Source organism: Ornithodoros turicata, chromosome 7 (genome assembly GCF_037126465.1).
Source record: "Ornithodoros turicata isolate Travis chromosome 7, ASM3712646v1, whole genome shotgun sequence".
Lineage (NCBI taxonomy): Eukaryota > Metazoa > Arthropoda > Arachnida > Ixodida > Argasidae > Ornithodoros > Ornithodoros turicata.
The window spans coordinates 38765666-38788703 of NC_088207.1; the positions used below are offsets into that span (position 1 = coordinate 38765666).

Sequence of the window (23038 nt, forward strand, 5' to 3'; positions counted from 1 at the left end):
GGTACCACAACAATACTGTCGCATTACAAAAACTTGCGGTGTCTCTGCTGATCGAACCACGCGTAATTGTGTGACATTGCTGCTGATTCGTTGAATTGCTAAGGCATTACACGGATAATTTAAAATCCCACAGGATAGCTTATAGACATTGCTCTATGTAGGAACAGATTCGCATTGAGAATTGCATTGACAGAGAATACCAAGAAATACACAAGTCCAAGAAATACACACGCACACGTTTTATAGTTTGTGGTTAGTAAACATTTCACTCAACTTCAAATGCTGCGTCGCTTCTTCTCTCCCGTTGGTGGTAGCCAAGGTCGTGCTGAAGACTGGGAGCTGGTGGGTTCAAATCCTACCACCGACAGTGCTACTAATACTAATCCCCCCCCCCCCACTCCTTCCTGCCGTCCTCTCTCCATCTGTTCACATCTCTACTCCGCTCATAGCCACAGTTGCTTCGTGGCGCTCACACGGAATCGAAAATGAAAATCGAAGAGCCAATACTGCAATCCAAGTATTTCCGCGTTATATTCAAAGAACCATTGATTCGAGGCGTCGCGCAGACGCTCAGCGGCCTGGTGCGCCGAGCATAGGCTACTCCAGTGCGGTACAAGTATGATAATCTATCGGCGCTCAGCGCTACCTATGGAACGAGCGTCGAAATGCCGGGTAGTTGGAAACAGTACATAATGATCAAAGGTATAGCAGCCAGGGAGAAGGACAAGGAAGCGCACCAACGAACTGCTGGGTGCTACCTATGGGTTTTTAGCTCATATCGCACAGAAAATCCAGAGGGGTAGCACAATGATATTGCCACGAATCATCTTCGAGAAACTTCCAGGGCACGCACGAAACGGTATATCCCGGCACATGCTGAAGAAGATGAAAGAAGCTTCCAGACACTAGCCCGCCATACAGACACATCGCCTGCTCTCTGGCAAACGCACGTGCTCTTTCTAGACTTCTCGGCGCGACGCTTAAATGCTGGTGCGCTCCAAGCTGGAGCATTCATTCTTTGGACTCAGTTGTGTTCAGAGAGCTACTACTCTTGTGCTTTTGCTACCAAGTGTTTAATAAACCATTTGCTGTTTATTCGACGACTCGCCGGCCCATCAGACGACGACTCGCCGGCGCATTAGAGACTCCGAATGCTACAAGCTGCCATTTCTTGCCTACTGCTTGCCGTCGGCCTATGAAACTTGGTACATTGCTATGCTATGCTACTACGAATGCGATTATACCACTACACTACTCGTCATATGGGTCAATCAAAGGCGCTTAAAGGGAAACCATAATTCCGGGCAAATTTCCGTAGCGATTCCGTTTAGAAGTGGGTCACTGCATCTCGGCTAAAACCTCGTCTGTGAAAGTACGATCGAAACTAGAAAACTGGCAGTCCTTACGTGCCAGAGGTCGGTCATAGGCTTCCAATGCTGCGGCCTGACAAACCCAATAAAAATGGAATGCGTTAGGTTACGCTCTTGCAAAAGCGGCGTCAGGGGTCTAAGACGGCGTCAAGCAATACCCGGTGCTTTTTATTCGATGCAGATTTTTCATTAAAAACGCTGGGAGAGCAACATAATGAGCTCCGCTCCAATACCAACCCCTGTTACTAGATGACGTCATAACCTAGCGCCAAAAAGTAACTCCGAGTCGACCCTCAATCCACGTCAGAGGGTAACGTGCATTGGAGCGATAGACATGATTGGAGCACGACCTACTATTAGAGACCTGGACATCCGCAAGGCTCCCAGCACCGGGGTAGTAGTTCTGGCAATCGCCGCTTCGCTTTGGGATTTGGCGCTAGCTAGCACTATTTGTTACCACGAACCAGGCGTAATGGTACGTGGTACGGTAATGGTGTGACATTGCTGCTGATTCGCTGAACTGCCAAGATACTTGATTTGCCGAAACCGCGGCAATGTATGGTGGACTGTGTTGACAACGGCGAAGGGGTACAGAAGAGAGTAGCGCGTGCTTAGCAACAGCCTATGTAGTTGTGTATGTAGGCCTGTGTAGCAGACGAACGATGGTGGCAATGATGATAATAGTGTACATGTCATTTTCTCTCCCCAATAACCCTATGTGGCGCTTGCAGCGGTTACTAGCGTAACTAACCCATGACCCGTCTCTCCCATAGGCAATTGCCATTTGTCCAAGTCTCTAGTATAGAGTACGTCGTGGATTGGTGTAGGTGCTGATCTGCTCACCAGATCGCGTTGCGGCCGAGACAAACCATATCAAGCCAAGTCATATCCTCCCTGCGCTCCTGATGCGTGCGGTTTTGGTTTCGGCTCATTTGCATAGCAAAATTCGGGGATGGATATTTCGTCGTACGCGCTTGTTTCCGGATTTTTGTAAACAAATAGAGTAGCTTTCAAGGAGGATTATCTCCCATTCTGGTGTCTCACTTTTGCACGAAAGGCCCTAATTAAAGAGATAATTTTAGGTAACTTGTCATCTAGTAGTTACACATTCACTTCGAGAGGATGTCCGCCTGGCCGTATAACTCACCTGCAAAAAAGGCATCTATGCTGTTCTCGTAGCTTTTTAAATAAAAAATCTAACAAATAAAGGGGACGCACTGTAATTCAGGTTGTGGCCGTCCAAACGTATTACTTCTCTTCTTAATGGAAACTTGAAGAGCAATTCGATAAGGCTGTGGCTTGCATGATAAAGTATCCCGAAATCTATTCCGCCCATCTAGATATTCGTAGCACCTGCACCGTAGATATCAGTGGGACCAGATGTGACGTCCATAATTTGCTTAATCATGCGGACTAGTGTGGCACGTTTGTAGTTCGTGGAACGTAGTTCGTTCGTGAAGACGAAGCTGCACGGGCAGGGATGCTCATACGGAAGTGGTTCTGCTCAGGGCAGCAGCTACAGCTGTCACGTCAGTCATCGGACATCCAGTAAGTTTCCAGGATTTCCTAACTCGTATTTGCTCTTCGTTTTTAGGGCGAGAGCTGTACTATTTTTGAAGTGTGACGTGGGCAAGCATTGCGCTTGTCCCATCCTACAGCTGGCAATGCAACTCGCATTTGCCATTAGAACCACCAAGTTTCAGGGATTTCCATAATAATTTCTATTCAGAAGTCAACACTTGACGTTGTTGAAAGACCACAATTTCGCTCTGAGTAATCTGCACTGAGACGCTGTTCTGAAGGAATCACACTCCTGTTCTTCGATGCGCGTAGTTGTCCAGCGTAATGGACATAGCTTTTAGTGGAGCGTTCTCTGGTAAGGGAGAGTTCGATGAACACGGTTGAGGAACGCAGCCTTCAAGAGCAGTCATAAACGTGCAGTGTACGATGAAAAGATCGGAGCGTTTAGCGATCTGTTGTAACTTCAAGTTGTGTGTTAACGGAGTGTGTTAAGTTCCACTTTTAGGAGCAGGAAGCTTACAGGATGTAAAATCTCTTCCTGAAAGTAAAGGCAGAGAAGACAGAGCAGGGAAAATATGACTTTGGCTGGGCATTCAAGGAGTGCCAAATGTTGCAGTTACTTAACTGAATTCCACAACTGAGGCAGGGCAATAGGGCTCTATAGCAATAATGGTGGCCTTTTGGACATCAGGAAAGGACACCACCACCACCTCAGATATATTTTGCTTTCCCTGTGGTTGTTGTCTTTTTGTAATGTAGCCAGCTAGAAATGTCATTTTGACAGCATTAGTAACAGAGGTAGGTAGGCCGACCACGTGACTTGCCGCGTGAAAAAGAAGAAGAAACTACACTCGTAAACTTCTGCGTGACAGGGGGATTCTGTTATCGACGTTGTTACATGTTACGTACATGTTATGTCACTATAGGTTACACCGTACGCGTCATATTGTTGGATGTGTTGACTTTAGATATATATTCTTCCAGTGTGGGGCTCTCGTTTGACTTGAGGCATATTTATATTGTGAGTGATCGCTAAAGTGAGCGGAGCACGGAATGCGATTTTTTGTCATCTTCTGAGCTGCAGAGCAGTTTCTTAGGCACAAACAAAGATCTAGGCTCATTGAGATCTAGAAATTACTGTAGTCTACCAAACAAGACATTTTTCACGGAAATTCCGTGCCGACCTATGCGAGTTCAAAAATGTGTTGGGAATCCCATAGCGGATGAAGGGTGTCGTGCCCAAGGTGAATGAAATCTATGTCCACGAGGTAATTTTAACGTGTCTCTGCCAGGAACTAAAAGCTTCCGAACGAAGCCATCTACGTGTGAAAAGCGCAAGAATGTCAAAGCTTGCTGGAAAGCCAGCAGCCATACCTGGGCCTGTCGCAGCAGCAGCTGCAGCAGCAGCAGCACCACCACCACCACCTGCCACAGCAGCATCACCTGCCACAGCGCCAGCAGCAGCACCCGCCACAGCAGCAGCACCCGCCACAGCAGCAGCACCCGCCACAGCAGCAGCACCCGCCACAGCAGCAGCACCCGCCACAGCAGTAGCACTCGGCACAGGAGCAGCACCCGCCACAGCAGCACCTCCCACAACAGCACCTGCCACAACAAACGGCACAGAGGGTGTCGCAGGGAATGCTGAACAAGAGACTCTTCCTGCACCAGAAGCTCCGCAAAATGTAGACGCGGGTCAGTTTCCCGTAGTGACGCCTGGAAGCAAAAAACGTAAGAAGAGGAGAAGGGTCATAGTTGAGGAACTGACCGACGATGACGACTCCCTGAAGAGTATCGTCACTTTTGACAAGGTATATCCCGACGATACTATAGAAGACGCTTATCCCAAGACAGACAAGAAGAAGAAGAAGAAGAAGAGACAGATTTACATCGACGAAGGCAGCGAAAAATCTGGGCACGTCACGGTTGATCTGCAAGAGGAGCCACGGGGCAAGAAATCGAGGAAAGATAAGAAGAAGACGAAAGCTGCGCTGAACACGTACATCAACATCTACTCCAACACTGCCGGTTCTACATACGGCGTATCGAATGAGGCACCTCCACCGCCGACAGTGATCATGCCGCAGGAGCAAGCCGAGCCGGCGCCTGCTGAGCAGAGCCCTGGACCTCCACTCACTTCCGGGAGGATGAACCTGGCGATAGCAAAGGCGAGAGAAGGGAAAGGACAAAATGTGCTGGTCATACCAATACCTCCGCATCTGTCCGGAAAGCTGCGTGAAATGAATGCCCTGGGAGTAATGGAAGAGCGGCAGGACAACGCGCAGTGAGTGTGAACGGATGCTTGCATATTGCTATGGTACCTGCTGATTTTCTGGGGTTGCAATATCTGGAATGTGTTTCGTAGGATGCCCCTACTACAAGGCCGATCCAGAAGTTCAGTCAGAATGAGCAGTGCAGCCAGCATGGGCCAAGTTGCCAATGATGAGAGTGGCCCAAACACATACCAATCCGTCAACCAAGATGAACAACCACTAGTGCCAGAGAACCGACAGGACAGGTAAGAGAGGACGAGAGTCTATAGAGACATTAGTGCTGTCCTGAAAGGTTGATGGTGCGATAAACGGAGAAGCGATATTGCGATAGAATAATGAACATTGAAACCAGGGTGTCGAACCGAACGCTAATCGAAAACCGTACCGTTATTTTTACCGGAGCCGAACCCGAACCGAAATTTTTGTGACGCTGTTGAACCCGAACAGGAGCAGAGCCGGACAAAATAATAGTGGTAACCGGTTTGCAACAAAACGGTTCGGACATAAAAGTAGTCAGCATAAGAGTTTAAGTGTGTCTCAATACTCGAATGGGGACACATTGGTCTCCATATCATGGATTTCGCTAATATTCACCTAGCAGTCAAACGACGACGTATAGTAAGTATGCTTTCAGCGTCTTTTTTAACACGTTGAAGTGCAGTTGTCCTTCTGCGCGCCGCGGCTAGCGCCCCACGCACGCGCTGCGACGTCTGCTCTTCGGAGAGGAGGCGCCACGCGGATTTTTGGTTTTACCAAATATGTCCATCCATTTCTCATTTCTCTCGCTAAAGGGAGTACCTGACCTCTAAAAACGTCAATGCAGGCAAGAGCAGTAGGCTATTAGTCATGCATTTCCTGATAAAAGCAGTTTTATGGGAGATATAAAATGGAAGCGCTGAACCGGTTCGATTTTTGGCGTGGCCGAGCTGGAACAGAACCGGAACGAAATCCAAGCAACGCGACCCCGAACCCGAACCGAACCCGTATTTTTTGCGTTTGACACCCTGATTGAAACCTCATTATTCAATGCAGGGAAAAGCTTGACTAGTAGTTGCAAGTAATCAAAGTCTCGCCCCTATAAGCTTCGCTACCCGTAATCGTACTTCAGAGGATGGACTTTGTTGTAATGATGGAAAACCGACGCCTATAGCATGAAAGGTACTGAGACGATCGAGAACACATAGCCGCGATCCATAAGGTAGCTCAAACATACTTTAAAATTCCGTTTCAGCTGAGGTCTCTCCGTGTTTGTCGGCTCCGTGCTGACTGTTCAAACAATGAATATTCCAGGGTTTATACCCGTATGCGAGGGTAGCACGCGTCGAGTATTCAGGTAGTGTGCAAAGGGTCTGGACGTGACGATGCGTCGAATCCTTGTCAGCGTGAAACTTATCACAGAGGCAATGACAAAATGAGATAACATTCCCCTTTATCCCTTCTAAGTCTAGAAAGTTATACCTCAGACTTTCTTCGTGTCATTTCACTGACTGGTTCGGGAAGAGTGCAATTCCTGCGTAAAAAAAGAGAAAAAAGAAATCCGTATAAATAGCAAATCTTCTAGTAACGTTCCTCCTCAAAGTACTCAGTTGAAGAGAACGTAAAAGCGGACAATCCAGCGATTCGCTCAAAGCGAATTGAAGCAGAAGCGTCAGTTCGGGAGTCGCCTATATTTCGAACAGAGAGCAGCCGAACGATGACCTCTGTTCGAAATATCGGCGGATCCCGACGTGAGGCTTCAGCGAGGTTTTACCAATGTATACTGTATGAATCCTCAGTTGATTCTGTTAATTACGAGTAAGTATCTTTGCTCATCAGCATGTACATATGACGGGTAATATGTACGGGTGTATTCCAAATCTTGGAAGGATCTCTCAAGTCCACGCAGCTTTTCTTTTTTCTCTTTTGAAGGGCTCCGACGCCGGAATCCACAGGCGACGACAAGCAGGCCGCGGTTCGAAACGTCTTGACCTTTGTTGCCGTTGTCGTTGTCATTGTGATTGCTATCGTACTGGTAGTACTTGCGAGTGGAACAGGTAAGAATACATGTTTATATTTAGTATATGGGGTGAGCTCCCAGAAGACACTCTTAAACCTTAAATCGCGTTCTCGTTTGTCTCCACTCCCAGTATGTCTCCCTTATCTTACTTACCGTGGGGATTCACACGAGCTCCTACAGAATATTCTAGTGGAAGAAGCAGCAAGAACAACGGAAGTGGTATCTGGCGTACTTAACAGACGACACTGTCATACGTCTGTCCCAGTCGTCTGCAATCAATCCACTGTCTGCGTCTGTTCTTGTCGCCTGCAAGATATTCCCCGCGGTTAATAATAATAGTGCACGAGAAGACGTGACGATGAGCGTCGCAGGGAATGTCATTCGTGTGATATTACACGGTTACATACAGTGTCTTTGTATTCGTGTCCTCGTCCTCTTTGTCCTTGTATGCACAGTGCTGGACAAAAGTTTACGGAACACGCTCCGGCACATTCTTTCCTCAGTGTGACACGCTAGCAGCGAATGGCACTTACATGGCACTGTATGGACTTACAAACAGGTACCTGGGTTACCTAGGCACATGCCTGTAAGTCCATACAGTGCCATGTAAGTGTCATTCGCTGCTAGCATGTCACTCTGAGGAAGTAATGCACCGGAGCGTGTTCTGTAAACTTTTGTCCAGCACTGTAACATTGTTTCTTCGCTCTCATATGGCAAAGTCTATGCCACTGTATGTGTGTGTTTATCATAAACACTGTGTAGTTGCAGCACATCTCGCCACATCTGCGAGAGGCAGTCTCATTGGTTGCTTTGTTAGTGACGAAGACAGGTTCTCGAATGGAGCTGTTGACATCACGAACCAAGCGGCCAATAAGGCGGTGCGTCACTTGCGGATGTTGAGCCAGATAGAAATGGCGCACAGTGTGCGTTCAGAATGCAATGAGGGATTGATTTTGTCGTGCGGTGCGGGTGGTGAAATTAAATTGGGATGTATGATTACTATATTTTATTACATTCAAGAGATGTTCGACCAGTTTTGTCGAGCCGCGACGTGTCGTAGAGAGTTGCAGTCCCAGGATGCCTTGCCTTGCGACGCGTCGTACATTTTGTCGTACGCGTGCCTCCCACTTTGGTTCACCAACAGTGTACTTTGCTGAGAAGAAGAAGAAGAAGAAGAAAACACTTCTAGGGATTTAGATCATGCGGGGATCATAGCGCCATTCATGTCGAGTGACTCAACATAGCACGGGGTCTATCACACCGTGCTGATTACTGACGTCCACAGAGTAGTTATTATAGTCCCTGCCTATATAGTCCCTTCCCGCTTATTGGCAATGTTGTCGAGCCGCGACGTGTCGTAGAGAGTTGCAGCTTCAGTCCCAGGATGCCTTGCCTTGCGATGCGTCGTACATTTTGTCGTACGTGTGACTCCCACTTTGGTTCACCAACAGTGTACTTTGCTGAGAAGAAGAAAACACTTCCAGGGATTTAGATCATGCGGGGATTATAGCGCCATTCATGTCGAGTGACTCAACATAGCACGGGGTCTATCACGCCGTGCTGATTACTGACGTCCACAGCGTAGTTATTATAGTCCCTGCCTATATAGTCCCTTCCCGCTTATCGATCTTGTGACCTTCCTCACCAGGGTCAGGACACCAGTCTGAAAAGCCGTCGTCAACGATCGCCGGTGGTAGTAATCCACTGGTCCAGTTTCCAAAGTGGTCTGGGGACAAAGATCCATATTGGTAGGTCGAATGAAAATGGAATCTTGAGAGGCACTCCAAGAACCAACGATCCTTTCATGTTTCAGTTGTTGACATCAATCCTGTTAGAGGTTAAATGTAAGGGCGCCACTTAAATCTTCCGTTTCTCTGCAGGGACATCTGAGATGTAGGAGGACAACTCCAAATATGTGATGGCAGCACGGCCAACTGTGCGTCATTGTCCATTCTCGGGAGGCGTCCAATAAATTTGCATTGGCAAAGCAGCGGCAAGAATAAGTCGGACGACGGCGGACGACTTCACTCGTGTTCATTAGGAGCATAATTAAGCTATACATGAATCTACTGCACGCATAATGTATTGAAATATAACGTGATATAAAACATCAAAAATTTGTCATACATGGCATGGACCAAAAGTTAATGGATGCTGTTTCGGATATGTACTGTGACGCTCTCTCGCTCTGGCGTAAAGGACGCCGTCAAAAGACCCAGCTCAGTTAGCTCAATGTTTGCAACTGGACCATCCGTGTCGATCTCGTTCTTCCGAGGAGCCAACCAAGGTTCTTCCTCCGAAAGCTTCCCTGAAATGACGAGGTGAGAGCTGTAACATTTGGGGAACCTGCTGCGACGGAGTACGACGAGGCTTATCTCGCCTGTGCGAGTCATTAGGTCGCTAGGTATGACGGTGTTCGCCTTTTCAAGGGGGCGAGGTTCATGCCTGCTGTGCTATGTGCTGTCCGATCTAAAGAAGGGTTCCGTGTACACGAGCGCTCAAAATGTCACCACAAATGACAAGTAGATGAGGTGAGTTCTTCAGGTTCAAATGTGATAAGGTGGTCTTTTAGGTCTTCCATGCCATCAGTTGGTTAGTGTCGCGAGGCAACTGTGGCTACGAGCGGCGTATACAGGCGTGGACAGATGGAGAGAGGACAGCAGGAAGGAGTGCGGGTCAGAGGGTCGAGAATGAACGGATAAAAGCATGGGTAAGGAACATCTACTTCGTGTTGTGCGTAGAACTGTGTCCAAAGATTCCCTTATAATATCAGCAGTCAGTGTGAGTCGGGTACTTACACTTCTTCTGTTGATTAGAAGATGGTGGTTGGCGAAGAGGTCCGCGTTCCTGCTCATGTGGCACACTCACTGGAATCCTCGTGCTATATGGTGTCTGTTAGTCGTCTTTGCCGCAGGCAGAGGTACCGTTCCTGGGGCGGGTTCCTGGCAGCGCGTGTGCACCGCAGCATCGTAGCCGTAGAGAGTTGCAGGAACCCGCCACGCGGAGAGTGCCAGGAACCCGCCCCTGGGCTTGTGTGACACTATAGAGGGCTAATCGTTTTCCACTGCTCGTGGTTGAAGTGTTTTTGAAGGCATCTCTGTTGTTATTCTCTTCTTTAAATATGTGTACACTTTGTCAAGTAAAAACTGTTGTATAGTGGAGCGGTTGTGTGTCTATACTTGTCTATTCTCGACCGTGTCTCTCGTAGCTCCAGTTCTTTTTTCTTGATGCTGGCTTACCAGCAAGCCCAATTTTCTGCCTTGGTCCCACAAGGCGCCGTTCAAAACTGAAGAGTATACGGTACATGGCACACAGACGTGTGACACGTGTCACAGTGAGGCGCACGAAGGAGTCGCAAAATTCTGATCCAAAATTCTATGGCAGGTACCTTAAAGAGTTACAAACCGGGCTGTTTGGCGGAACATGTTTAAAAGCGCTGAAACCTTACTACTTTTATTTCTCCCCTGCACTGTGGTTTTAGCGCCTTTAAACGTTCTTTTATTACACAAAACACTGGCATGGTCCAAGCGGGCGAGCCGTAATCTGCGGCGACTGATTTCCCAAATTTTCCGCGAGTCTTTCACGCTTTTTGAAAACTTCCAACGATATCTCCGAGTCGAGGGCCCTGACGGGGTGCGACAATACACTGAAGTACACTTCGATCGTGCATTACCCTTGTGATTCACGCTTCAGGGATGATTCACGCTTCAGGGGTGGCGGGAAAGGGGGGGGGGGGGGGGGCTTAAGGAAGTTTTCTGCTCCTGAAAAACTCCACCTAGGTTGACGAATTCAAACTACTCAGGGAAAAGAGGTGCTGACGCCAACAATTGAACCGTTTGAACGGGAATTTGAATTCCTTAATTTCTGGACGTTTGGAGCTTACGTGTCCGTGACGTCCCTACTTGCGGTCTGCCTCGGCCAATTCTCGTTATTTACCAGGTTGATGTTCCAGCTATAAAATAGAAAATATAACAGGGCCAACGACTGTGTACGTCCGTCCGTAGCTTTATTGAACAACGTGATCACCAAAAAAGTTACCGCCAACGTCGGCCCTGGAAAGTAGAATTTTGACAGAAGTGCGAGAAGATGTATAAGCGTGTTGGTTGAGTAACACGGTAACAAACGCGAAGAAACAAGGACTGACAGAGGACGCTATGTTAGAATTTTGAGGTACTGTTTTTGTTGTACGTGCAATAGGTGTGTACGGTAGACTGTCATTTATTTCGGAGGGCAAGCACGTGAGGAAGAAGAAGACGAAGTATTTGGCGGGTGCTTGTGTTCGTTTGAGTATAGCTACATCACCGTGAGACGTCCCGACCATGGTAAGAAAATCCTTTAATTATGTGTTTAGGTTATACTCTTTGCCGATGGGCAATAAAACGTGCCACTGCGCAAGTAAGGCACGGCGTGGTTGAAGGACCGCCCTTGCTGCGTATATTGCCTCTCACATGTTGTTTGTCCGTATTTCCAGCCCATAGTTCAATGCATTTTCTGCCTCACCAGAAGAGGTCAGATGACGATCTTCCTTACGGTGCGTATCGTCGTGTGGGCCAAAGGAGCAAACCGAAGAGAGAAAGTTCCATCTTATTTCTTACCGAAAGCGCTTGTGACGCAACATTGTCACATGACGTCATCCGCAGGAGAGCGCCACTGTCGCTAGCAGATTTGCCGCCATAACGTAGGTCCGTAGGTTGACTGTCCAGGTCTTCACCCACATCGCATTCATCGTACATTTGCTTGTTTTTAAAGTGACTCTACTGTGTGAATACTATTTGTACTGCCACAATTCAAGTAAGTTCCATGTTTTCTACGTTAATAGCCCTCAAAATAGCGAACGCAAAGCGGAACCAAACTTCGAGGGACCTACATTATGGCGGTGATTTCGCCTTTTCGAAGCTAGTGCCAACACCACATAGACACAGAAAGCCTGCGCACTCGTCGACTTGACGTAACAATTAAGTCAGCCAATCAGGATCGTGTTTTCAACGACCGTAGCCAATCACGAACGTGCTTTCAGCGGTCGTGGCCATGGAGAAGAACCGCCGTCGACTGCGAGTTGTGACTGGACGTCCCCGCGTACTAAATCGGAAAACTTGGAAATAAAGCGCATAACGGCCCCCAATCTTTCTCAAAACTGGTTTTCTGGAAAGCGTCTTGATCTTTTTGTTCAACTGTTTAGGTCTGCAGGTTCCAGGTGAGCTGCAATCATTTGCGGGTTCTTGAATTGGCAGAACGGTGAATCGCAGTAGCAGACGAATTCTGACTCTTAATTGAAAGAGGGAGAGGAGGCAATGCGCAGGCTTTCTCTATCTAGGTGGCGTTGCTAGTGCACTCTGGAGGGGTGACGTCAGAGAATAAACTATATTTTATGACCGATAAAATGTGGGTTTCCGTATGCAGGCATCATCCATTGTGACCTTCCTACTGCTGAGCCTCTTGGGCTACCACTTCGGCGTGTTCCAGTTCCTGCTCTACGTGAGCTTTTGCTATTCCCTCACCGGCTTGTACCTTTTTGTAGAAGGTGTCTTCGGCGGTTTGGGAAGTGGCACGGCGTCGATATTTGTAAGTCGAACATCTGATATAGGTACAGAAGTGTATGATGAAGCATTGTTTCTGGGAAACTTTTGCTCTCTACTTTTAGGACTGCGGACACCATCTTGAATTGTGTTTTCTTTATTCCTCGTTATTTGATTGAGTATCGTTTAACTTGGTGTAGCTGGAATAATTTGGTTATAATGCTCATATTCCGTCCTTGGACGTCGATCTTTACTGAACGCCGAACATGAACATGGAATTCATAACAACGAGAAATTAGCCGAGGTGGGCTTCCTGAGTTCCTGAGTTTGATTTAATTTGATGAAATTCATCCCCAATATGGATTAGCCGAGTCACCTTTACCACGGGCATCAGATTTCTGGTTTATTTTAACTTGCTTCCGCGGTCAGAAAGTATTGTCGAAGCTTGAATTTTGCGTCGTTCTGACAGTGCAGGACGTCCTTCCCCGCGTGGTACAAGGGATCGACCGCGCATACCTCTTTACGGCCATCGAAGGCAGGATCTCTTTCGTGGCGGATCATGTGTATTGCGCTGTATAAAAGAGAGATTAAATTGTCGGCAATGAAATACTTCCAAATACGAGGGAAAAGCATATTTATATTTCAATATTTCGAAGCAATACAAGGAAACACAGCTTTTTACAAAGGCAAATCGAAAGCAGTGTGGTGTCCCTAGTACCTTGATAGTGTTTCAGGTACGCGCGACTGTCCCCAACGCTGTTTGTTCGTGAGGCCCTGGCAGAGGTGCTGAGGATAACACTGAGGAATTTCCTCGACGTTCGTGCAAGCATGCACAGAAATCGGCAAGGCGTTGGATAGAGCAAATTTTCACGGTTTTTACTATAGGGTCCGCTTGCATACGAGCGTTGAGGAAATTATAGCAATGCAGACCTCAGTAGTTTTGCCATTGCACTATGAAGTAGCAACGTTGTGCCGGAAGCACTACTGAAGCTACAGAAGACACCACTGTTCATCACATCAATCTTCATGTAAGCGAGCCCTTGAAAATCACTCTAAAATCAGTACTTCACCACATAGCACGCTCCTTGCCAATCACCATCCCGAATGACATGGATGCTGCCCCATGACTGGTTAAAAACGGGAGGCGTAAAAACGGCCTTTTTGGGGCACGTATAGAGTTACGTTAATATTAAGCTGTATCTCAGATGTAAAATGAAGTTGGGGTTGCTCTCACATTTGTTTCACACATATTCTCTCTCTGTGCTCTGAGCTCAGCACATATTTCTCTCTCTGTGCAGTTCGGGTGTTACTACATCGTAGGTGCCATCCTCTACCTCATTGGCGGCTTCCTCCTGTTTAGCAAGGGATACAGTGAGACTATGGCCATCGTTGCAGGGGTACGTCCCTCTGATTTGCCAGTGTTGAGATAAAGTACGTTTTGATAGACTTTTGTTTCTCTAGTGAAGACATCTTTAATCGTTAATCGCGAGCACCACAGGGCATGGTGTGAGGTGGGCTCAGGTGGGCTCTTCGTATGTATACCCTCTTTCTAAAGAGAACGAGTAAAAATTTCTAAACTTTTAGACTACGAACAACATTGTCCCCGTGAGTGTCTGACAGAGAAAAAAGCCCAATTAAAAGTAGTGGTCAACTAACGTTGGAATATCCACGACGCTTCGCCCCATGTGGTGTGGAACCCGCGCTGCTTCAGATCGGGGTATGCGCACTCGTATCCGCGGATATGGAGTATATCCCCACATCCGGCTTCGTTGCATCTGTAGGAAAAAAAAAAAATCTGCACGACGAAACGACACACTACGACAAACGAATGACACCCTAGGACACGCAATTTTGAATCCATTGAGTGTCTTCAATTGCGGCTTCACCAAGGGCGAACGTCGGTGAAGACACCAATGTTTATTTACGGGTACCCGCGCGGTCTGCGGAGGCGCGCGGTTTTATCCGCAGTTTATCCGCAGGAGTTTCAAGACGTTCCATTTCCATGTGGAAACCAGGACGTCGAGTGGATATCCGCGCGGATCCGCGGATATAACGTCACCTGCGCACACCTCTAGTAATAGGAGCTTATTACGATCCGCAGGACGGATACTGAAACTCGTACATCTCTGACATCACGGCGGCATCCTTGGCCGAGGTCACGTGATTTCGAGAACGAGTGGCCGAGGCTCTCGCTCCTCTGACGTCAGAGCTTGACGTGGACGTTCGGTTTTCGGCCTCACCAACTGCGACACGTATAAACAATTTTTTTTCCTTAACATTTTCGTGTATAGTTATTATGTAATGAACGTTATCTATAAAAATGTCGCAGCCCCTTTAATGGTTCCAGGTCATCGTCGTACCTCGGTTATTGGCGCCGATTAGCCCAAAAATCTAACAAACGCAACGTATTGTAGCTGTTCGCGTTCGAATTCGTGCGCTGTAGAAGCGCAGTAAGAATAAGTGGCTGTTGGAAGGACACTTGAGGAACACGGTTCTCCTAAATAACCACCATCACGAACGACATCGTTGTGTCCCCTGATTTGTTGAAAACGGGAGGCGCACGCGTTTTTGTTATGACACTTATACAGGGTGTCCCAGAAAACGTGTCATTGAATTTTAACAAAAAAAAAAAAAAAACTACACCACCTAGAGTCATGCGGTCAATGGCATTTGTTCTTACTGGGTTTTTGCCACCTCCTCATGTGAATGTCGTGTAACGTAAGTTTAATTATGTAAATTTTTGCGAGCTTAAGTCGGAAATTTGCCTAGTAAAGGTCACTTTTTTTACCCCACTAATGTGAAGAGCGTGTCTAATTTAGTCAAATTAATGATTATTGACAGGGATATTCAGTAGCTATCCCATCGGAAAAAATAGCCGAACATCATGCTCTACGGAGATCGCACAGAATAGCGCACGATGAATTTTTCAGCGCAATCTTTGTCAGTCCGACGAAAGGAGGTTGGAAACCAAGCCCTCCCCGACATCGCAGAAAGAGAAAAAACAGGCACGGCTTATCATGTCCGACTTTCGCTGGGATAATGCTTTCCCTCTCCCAATTTTAGGAACTGTTACTTTTTCTACTATCACTCTGTGGGCTGGCTTCGGAACCTCATTTCGTCGCACTGAGAGTGATTGCGCTCAAAAAGTCATCGCGCGCTATGGTCCGGTGCTCCGAAAAGCATGATATTCGGCTATTTTTTTTCCGATGGGATAGCTCGTAAATATCACTGTGAATTACCATGAATTTGGCACGCTTATCATATTGGTGGGGTAAAAAAGTGACCTTTACTTGGCAAATTTCCGAGTTGAGTGCGCAAATATTTACATAATTTAACTTAGAGTACATGACAATTCACATTAGGAGGTGGCAAAAACCTAATAAAAACAAATGCTCTTGACCGCATGATTTTAGGTGGCGTAGTTTTTTATTATAATTCAATGACATGTTTTCTGGGACACCCTGTATATGCAGTTAGGTTAATTGTCCCGAAAATGCGTGTGCTATGCGCTTTCCACAAATCAGGAATGATGATGTATCATACTGTGCCATAGTCAGCCCTCAGCGTGAAGCTATGTTTTAAGAGTGTACGTCTAGCTTAGTAATTTCTCACGGGCATGGGCAGGGTTTAAGTTAGACAATCTCAACATTATAACTATCATGCCTCATTTGCTGGTCGCGTGCTGACCGGAAGGCCATGCAGCCTTCTACGCCATGGGATTGTCGGACATCTACCGGGTGTCACAGTTAAGTCCCCGGGCTAAATATTTCGCGAACGGGGGCACAAATCGACGAACTTTCTCTATTACAAGTCTCGGTCCGATACCATCTACAGGCTGCGCACCGTGTGAATGAGTGGGAGGCGCTCATTATTTAAATAAAAATTCAAATGAGTTTCGTAAAAAACACAATTTCTAAAGCAGAGCGCTGTCGGCATTAAAATGGGTACTACCCCTTTTGGGACCTTCAGTGGACACCTTTTAGAGTAAACTCTGCCACGGTAAACGAGTCATTTATTGGAGTAATTAGTTAGTTTCGGTTTACATATTTTGTCGTGGATGGTCGCGGTGAAGCGCAAAAGGACGTAATTCATTGGTGGATATGGGAGTGGAAGAGCGTCCTACCCGCTTCACTGCAACCAGTCGCGACAAAAATATGTAAACCGAAACCAATTTACTACTGCAACAAATGACCGGCTTCGGTGGCAGATTTTCCTCTAAAAGGTGTCCAGTGAAGGTCCCAAAAGGGGTAGTACCCATTTTAATGCCGACAGCGCCCTGCTTTAGAAGTTGTTTTTTTACGAAACTCATTTGAATTTTTTATTATTTTTATTTAAATAATGCGAGCCTCTCACTTATTCACACGGTGCGCTGCTTGCAGGTGGTATCGCAGAGATACTTGTAGAAAAGCTCATAGATTGGTGCACCCGTTCGCGAATTATTTAGCCCGGAGATTTAACTGAGATGTATACCAACCCTGTATACCAACCTCTACATTGTCTTCTAGACCTCTAAAGGTATGCTGTCATATGTTTGTGCAGGTATTTGCAATCATCACCGGTGCTGCGCTTGTAATCTTTGCAATTTTTGGCTCCAGGCTGTGAGCCCGTTCACAAGGTCGACACTTCGGATGAGCAGCTGTGTGGCTCCCCGAAGCGTTTATTTCTCAAACTTTCTGCAACACTGTGTACAGTACTACGAATTTATAGCGGGTTCTATAATTTAACGCAATAAATAATTTCCAAAAGCGTTGGCGTTGTGTGACGTTTAACATGGTTCGGAACCCTCCCTCATTCGTCAAGTTGTCCATCACAATCTAAAAGCAGAACTTCGTGGCATAGCACGCCAACGATTGCCAGTTATCAAGTTCATACAGTTATCATCACTTCTGATTCAAAGACAGGCGGCGTACGCCTTTTTCTGTAAATTAGCATATGTACCGTAAAAGTCGTTGATTTCGTATGGAACATATTTCGCGTTTTGGTGGAGGCCATAGTTGACGTGGGAACTTAAATTCGCGAAAAACGCAGGCTCATGTTTCTGGGTGACCTCAGTGTATCTACCTCGCGTTTTTGGAGCTGGCGAAAAATCGTTCCACGCGAAAACAAACAAACAAGTTCAAGGAAGTTCTCAGTGCCTTCCTTCTCCGCGTATTCACACCTGCGACATTCCAAGAATACTCCAGCGGAAGATGCGAAAAACGTCATAGCTTTCTGCTGCCACATGATCAACGTCACGCCCTTTCGTGCTCTTCTAACCATGGGGATATCCCGCGGCTCAGCCACAAGATATTTCGTAGCAGACGACAGGACCAAGAGGTGTCGTCTGCACCGAGCGCAGTACACTCTTAAAAATGAACTTCACCACATAGCACGCTCCTAGCCAACCATCATCCCGAATGACAACGTTCTCGCCCCTGATTTGTTGAAAACGGGAGGAGGAGCCTATTTTGTGCTCATTATGCACGGCACAAAATAGGCTCCTCCTCCCGTTTTCAACTAATCAGGGGCGAGAACGTTGTCATTCGGGATGATGGTTGGCTAGGGGCGTGCTATGCGGTGAAGTTCATTTTTAAGAGTGTACACCACACCTTTATATTCCGGCGCCGTGCGAATGCTCGACATTACACGCGTCGGAACTTCCGTCCCGTGAGCAGTTATTTGTTTTTCTTCCACTAGAATATTCCGTGAGGATGTCGCTCGTGTGAATACACGGACTTTTTTCTTCTCAGCTCACGCGCTGCTTATATCAGCGCCACCTACACTTAGAACGATGAAAGCCAACCATTGCACATAATGATACCTTTATCAATCCCGATTTGTGGAAAGCGCGGGGCGTACGGCTTTTCTTGGAACCGTATAAGTGTTCCAAAAAAGGCATATACCTCCTGTTTCTAACCAATCAGTGGGCAGAACGATGTCATTCAGAACGGTGATTGGCTAAGAGCGTGCTAGGTGGTGAAGTTCTGTTTTTAGATACCAGCTCCCGTGGCTCAGTGGCTAGCGTGCTGGCCATGTCACGGCTATGCTCCCATTTTCGACAAATCAATACACAGAATGATATCATTCGGAATGATGGTTGGCAATGAGCGTGCTATGTGGTGAAGTTCTGTTTTAACTGTGTGAAGTAACGGCCGTTCCGCTAACGACCTTACACTCTTAAAAATTAACCTTACCGCATAGCACGCTCCTAGCCATCTACCATCTCGAATGATATCGTTATCTGCTCTGATTTGTCGAAAACGGGAGGCGTACGCCTTTTTTGTGACACTTATGCTGTTCACAGTTGTCACAAAAAAAAAAGGCGTAGGCGTCCCGTTTTCAACAAATCAGGGCAGATAACGATATCATTGGAGATGGTGGTTGGCTAGGAGCGTGCTGTGCGGTGAAGTTAATTTCTAAGAGTGTAGGTTTGCCGTTTGACTACACTCTTAGAAATGAACTTCACCGCATAGCACGCTCTTTGCCAACCATCATGCACTCTTAAAAATGAACTTCACCTCATAGCACGCTCTTAGCCAACCATAATCTAGAATGATATCGTTATCTGTCCTGATTTGTTGAAAACCGGAGGCGTACGCCTTTTTTGTAACAATTATGAACAGCATAAGTGTCACAAAAAAGGCGTACGCCTCCCGTTTCTAACAAATCAGGGCAGATAACGATATCATTCCAGATTATGGTTGGCTAAGAGCGTGCTATGAGGTGAAGTTTATTTTTAAGAGTGTGTCGAATGATATCGTTATCTGCCCTGATTTGTTGAAAACGGGAGGCGTACGCCTTTTTTGTTACAATTATGAACAGCGTAAGTGTCACAAAAAAGGCGTACGCCTCCCGTGTTCAACAAATCAGGGCTGATAACGATATCATTCGAGATGATGGTTGGCTAAGAACGTGTTATGCGGTGAAGTTCATTTTTAAGAGTGTAGGGTATAAATCGTCGCGTCACACCCCACGCTTTACAAGTTAGGTTTGTGATGCGGGCTGTCAAGTGAGGCAAGAGGGTCGTGTGAAGCAGAGGTTCATTGAATGCTGGAATGTTCCAGCTATTTCATTGAAAGATGCATTCACTCGCTGTTTAGTTGAAAGATTGAATGATGTCTTTTTGCAGGTGCATAGAATTAGCATCGTTTACTCACACCAAGCAGAACCATCACGGGCACACTAAGTGTGTGTGTGTGGGGGGGGGGGGGGAGATAATTTCAGTCCTTTTGAGGGCTATATGTATTGCCAGAACCATTAGACTAAATGGACTGAAGTATGGTCTGCTCTAGAATGGACGTAGTTACTAGCAGGTAGTTACGTAGTATAGTAATATGCTGTCCACTCGTTGAGATGCGTACAAAATAATTAGACGAACCAGAAAAAGTACAGCTACATACTTTTTCTATCCCCACTTTAACTCACCGGACAAGCGCGTGTTCAACCGGAGTGTATATTAAGAGGAATTCATTCAAAGATTTGCAAGTACTTCACAAGCTTCTGTCACTTGAACGCAAAATACACTTACTAATCAAAGTAATAATTTGAAACATCGGAATATCAAGATATACAGGGTGTCTCAGTTAAATCCCGGGCTAAATAATTCGCGAACGGTTGCACCAATCGAAGAACTTTCTCTATTACAAGTATCGGTCCGATACCATCTACAGGCTGCGCACCGTGTGAATGTGTGGGAGGCGCTCATCATTTAAATAAGAATTCAAATGAGTTTCGTGAAAAACATAACTTCTAAAGCAGGGCGCCGTCGGCATTAAAATTGGTACTACCCCTTTTGGGACCTTCAGTGGACACCTTTTAGAGCAAACTCTGCCACCGAAGCGGGTCTTTTTTTTTTTTTAAGCGAGGCGACAGGAGGTGAAAAACAACACAGACACCGGTCGTTTGTTGCAGTAATTAATTGGTTTCGGTTTACATATTTTTGTCGCGGCTGGTGGCGGTGAAGCGCAAAAGGACGCTCTTTCACTCCCTTATATCCACCAATGAATTACGTATTCTTGAGCTTACTTCGCAACGGGGGTCATGAAGAAAAAGTAACAGCGTCAGACAGGCTACGCCAGTCCTCACCCGGCTTATCTGACTGATATGCGCCCTTTCTCTGTTATGATCGCACGGACGAAACACAGTTAATCATATAGTGCCTTGGTATCACATGCTTTCCATTTTTCTTCAGCACTCCCCATAGCGAAGTAAGCTCAAGAACACGCAATTCATTGGTGGACAAGGGAGTGGAAGGACGTCCTTTTGCACTTCACCGCGACCAGCCGCTACAAAAATTTGTAAACCGAAACTAGTTAGTTACTGGAACAAATGAACCCGCTTCGGCGGCAGATTTTTCTTTAAAAAGGTGTCCACCGAAGGTCCCAAAAGGGGTAGTACCCATTTTAATGCCGACGGCGCCCTGCTATAGAAGTCATGCTTTTTCGCAAAACTCATTTGAATTTTGATTTAAATAATGAGCCCCTCGCACTCATTCACACGGTGCGCGGCTTGTAGGTGCCTAGGTGGTGGTATCGGACAGATACTTGTAAAAAAGAAAGTTATTCGATGGGTGCACCCGTTCGCGAATTATTTAGCCCGGGGATTTAACTGTACAGCGTCGCGAATATTTGGCCACATGTGGCTGATGCCCTCGCAACAGTACACGTGCTGTTTTGAGTGCCGAAACAGCAGTAAATTCTGTGAGAATCGCTGTACGTTGGTAGATCATTGTCAGTGTACAGATGGACATCGAACAAGGGCTTTCAAGAGCGTGCGTTTCACACGCAAACGATTTCATGAAGCGCCTCAAAGTGCAGCGGAGGTTCCGTCGGCGTTGAGTGGAAGCCAGTTTATTCTCATTATTCATCATTTCTTGTGGGTGATGGTGTGGGCGTCGATTGTTTTCGCGTCTGATGTACTATAGCAGGATCAACTTGAAGCAGCTCTTTTGGAAAGCATAAAAGAGCGAGAGAGAGAGAGAGTAAAAAAAAAAAAAAGAAAAATCGCAAAAAGGCGTGATATATAACGAGCGGAATATAGAAAGGACGCCCATAATAAAGGACGTTGAAGCTTCCTTTTCAACACACACAGCAACAATACATAAAAGACGCCCACGGCAAAACAGCGTCTTTTTTTCAGTTTCGCCTGCGTAAGTGAAATTGATTGCAACGTAAAATAGACGGTGAAATGTGGAAAGGGGAGCACTTCCCAACAGCGTTTTATTGTTTCCTGTGGAGTCGTCGCTTCTGCGATTCGGGAAAGAAAGGATGTCATGTTTGACGTCCTACCCCCCCCCCCCTCCCCCAGAAAAAAGCAGAAAGCAATTTAAATAACTGAAATAATGGTTTGTAGATCTGGCAAACGATCACCTTTTGCCTCGCCGTGTCCGACTTCATAAAACTTCAGGCGTGCCAACCAACAACGGGACCGTTTTTGTTGGATGGTTGGGACTGCAATGGTCTGCATGATGAACGCATGGCAGCCCTTGTCAGATAAAATGGTCAGGAAACAGTCTCTTGCGGAGCTGGATGCTCAGTCTCGGGTTTTCGTCATGGATCTTAGCCCTTGTCAGACACCAGGGCCCACAGGCATGCGTTTCAAGGCAGTCACCACATGTTGGGTGTAAGACTGTTAAGAAAAAGATGGAGAATAAATATTTGCTATAAACCGAACTTTTTTTTAAATTTCTTTTTTACATATTTGAGGACCCCCTTTCGATGGATGTAGTCATGGAGTCGAGAGACGAAAGAGGCGCTCGATTAGTGTTCGAGGAAAAAGAAAAGTGTCGGAGCAAGTGAGGCGTAAGTAGGGGATTAGAGTAATGTATAATTAAAGGCCTGAAAGCCTCACGATTTTCCCACTGGAAGCTTGTGCCGATTGAGTCTGCTTTCTTCCCGCAGTGGGTCCGGCTACATGGCCCAATAATAATAATTGGGAGTAAATTTACACGTAAGGTGAATCAGCCTATTTGTGTGGCGGCATGCTGCACTTGCCGCGGTGGAGGACTGCGGGTAATTTTGACCGCCTGGGGTTTCTTTTGACGTGCGCCGGCATTCTCCGACACACGGTGCTGTAAGCAATGTTTTACCTCCCTCATATTCCTATACCGTCCTCGGCCGGTCTACATGGTCGTCCAGAATTGTGGCGGTGTCGTTGAATGACGCTTAAAGGTACTGTAAAGCAGTAGACAAGCATGATATGCCGGTGATGTGACTAGAGACTTTGTTGCTTCTAAATACCATATGCGGAACCATACGACCGACAACGCGTTATAAATATTTTTAATTTGCCATGAAAAATGCGGCGTAGTGGAGCGGTGCGACGCCTGGTGTCAAACAACCCCCTGTACAGCGGGCAACACTGAAAATTGGTATTACACACTAA

General features: G+C 46.6%; 2 protein-coding genes across 2 annotated transcripts; both read left to right on the forward strand.

Moving 5' to 3' along the window:
* Nucleotides 1-2770: 2770 nt before the first annotated feature.
* Nucleotides 2771-9286, forward strand: LOC135401061 (guanine nucleotide-binding protein G(s) subunit alpha isoforms XLas-like). The gene is made up of 6 exons (XM_064633197.1): nucleotides 2771-2918; nucleotides 4184-5175; nucleotides 5257-5409; nucleotides 7073-7197; nucleotides 8809-8908; nucleotides 9041-9286. Exons 2-6 carry the CDS (start codon nucleotides 4232-4234, stop codon nucleotides 9048-9050), a joined length of 1332 nt encoding a protein of 443 aa, XP_064489267.1. The 5' UTR covers nucleotides 2771-2918; nucleotides 4184-4231; the 3' UTR covers nucleotides 9051-9286.
* Nucleotides 9287-11394: 2108 nt separating this feature from the next.
* On the forward strand, nucleotides 11395-17418 carry LOC135399856 (uncharacterized). Its single transcript, XM_064631594.1, has 5 exons — nucleotides 11395-11482; nucleotides 11632-11691; nucleotides 12561-12722; nucleotides 13975-14073; nucleotides 17216-17418. The coding sequence occupies exons 1-5, from the start codon at nucleotides 11480-11482 to the stop codon at nucleotides 17276-17278; spliced, it is 387 nt and encodes a 128-aa protein (XP_064487664.1). The 5' UTR covers nucleotides 11395-11479; the 3' UTR covers nucleotides 17279-17418.
* Nucleotides 17419-23038: the final 5620 nt, after the last annotated feature.

Bases quoted from the DNA above. Each gene is read 5' to 3' on its own strand.
- LOC135399856 (XM_064631594.1), top strand. The intron at 11,692-12,560 runs GTGCGTATCGTC...TTCCGTATGCAG, and splicing joins AGATGACGATCTTCCTTACG to GCATCATCCATTGTGACCTT. The intron at 12,723-13,974 runs GTAAGTCGAACA...CTCTCTGTGCAG, and splicing joins GTGGCACGGCGTCGATATTT to TTCGGGTGTTACTACATCGT.
- LOC135401061 (XM_064633197.1), top strand. From the start codon at position 4,232: ATGTCAAAGCTTGCTGGAAAGCCAGCAGCCATACCTGGGCCTGTCGCA. The intron at 5,176-5,256 runs GTGAGTGTGAAC...TGTGTTTCGTAG, and splicing joins GAGCGGCAGGACAACGCGCA to GATGCCCCTACTACAAGGCC. The intron at 7,198-8,808 runs GTAAGAATACAT...CTTCCTCACCAG, and splicing joins AGTACTTGCGAGTGGAACAG to GGTCAGGACACCAGTCTGAA.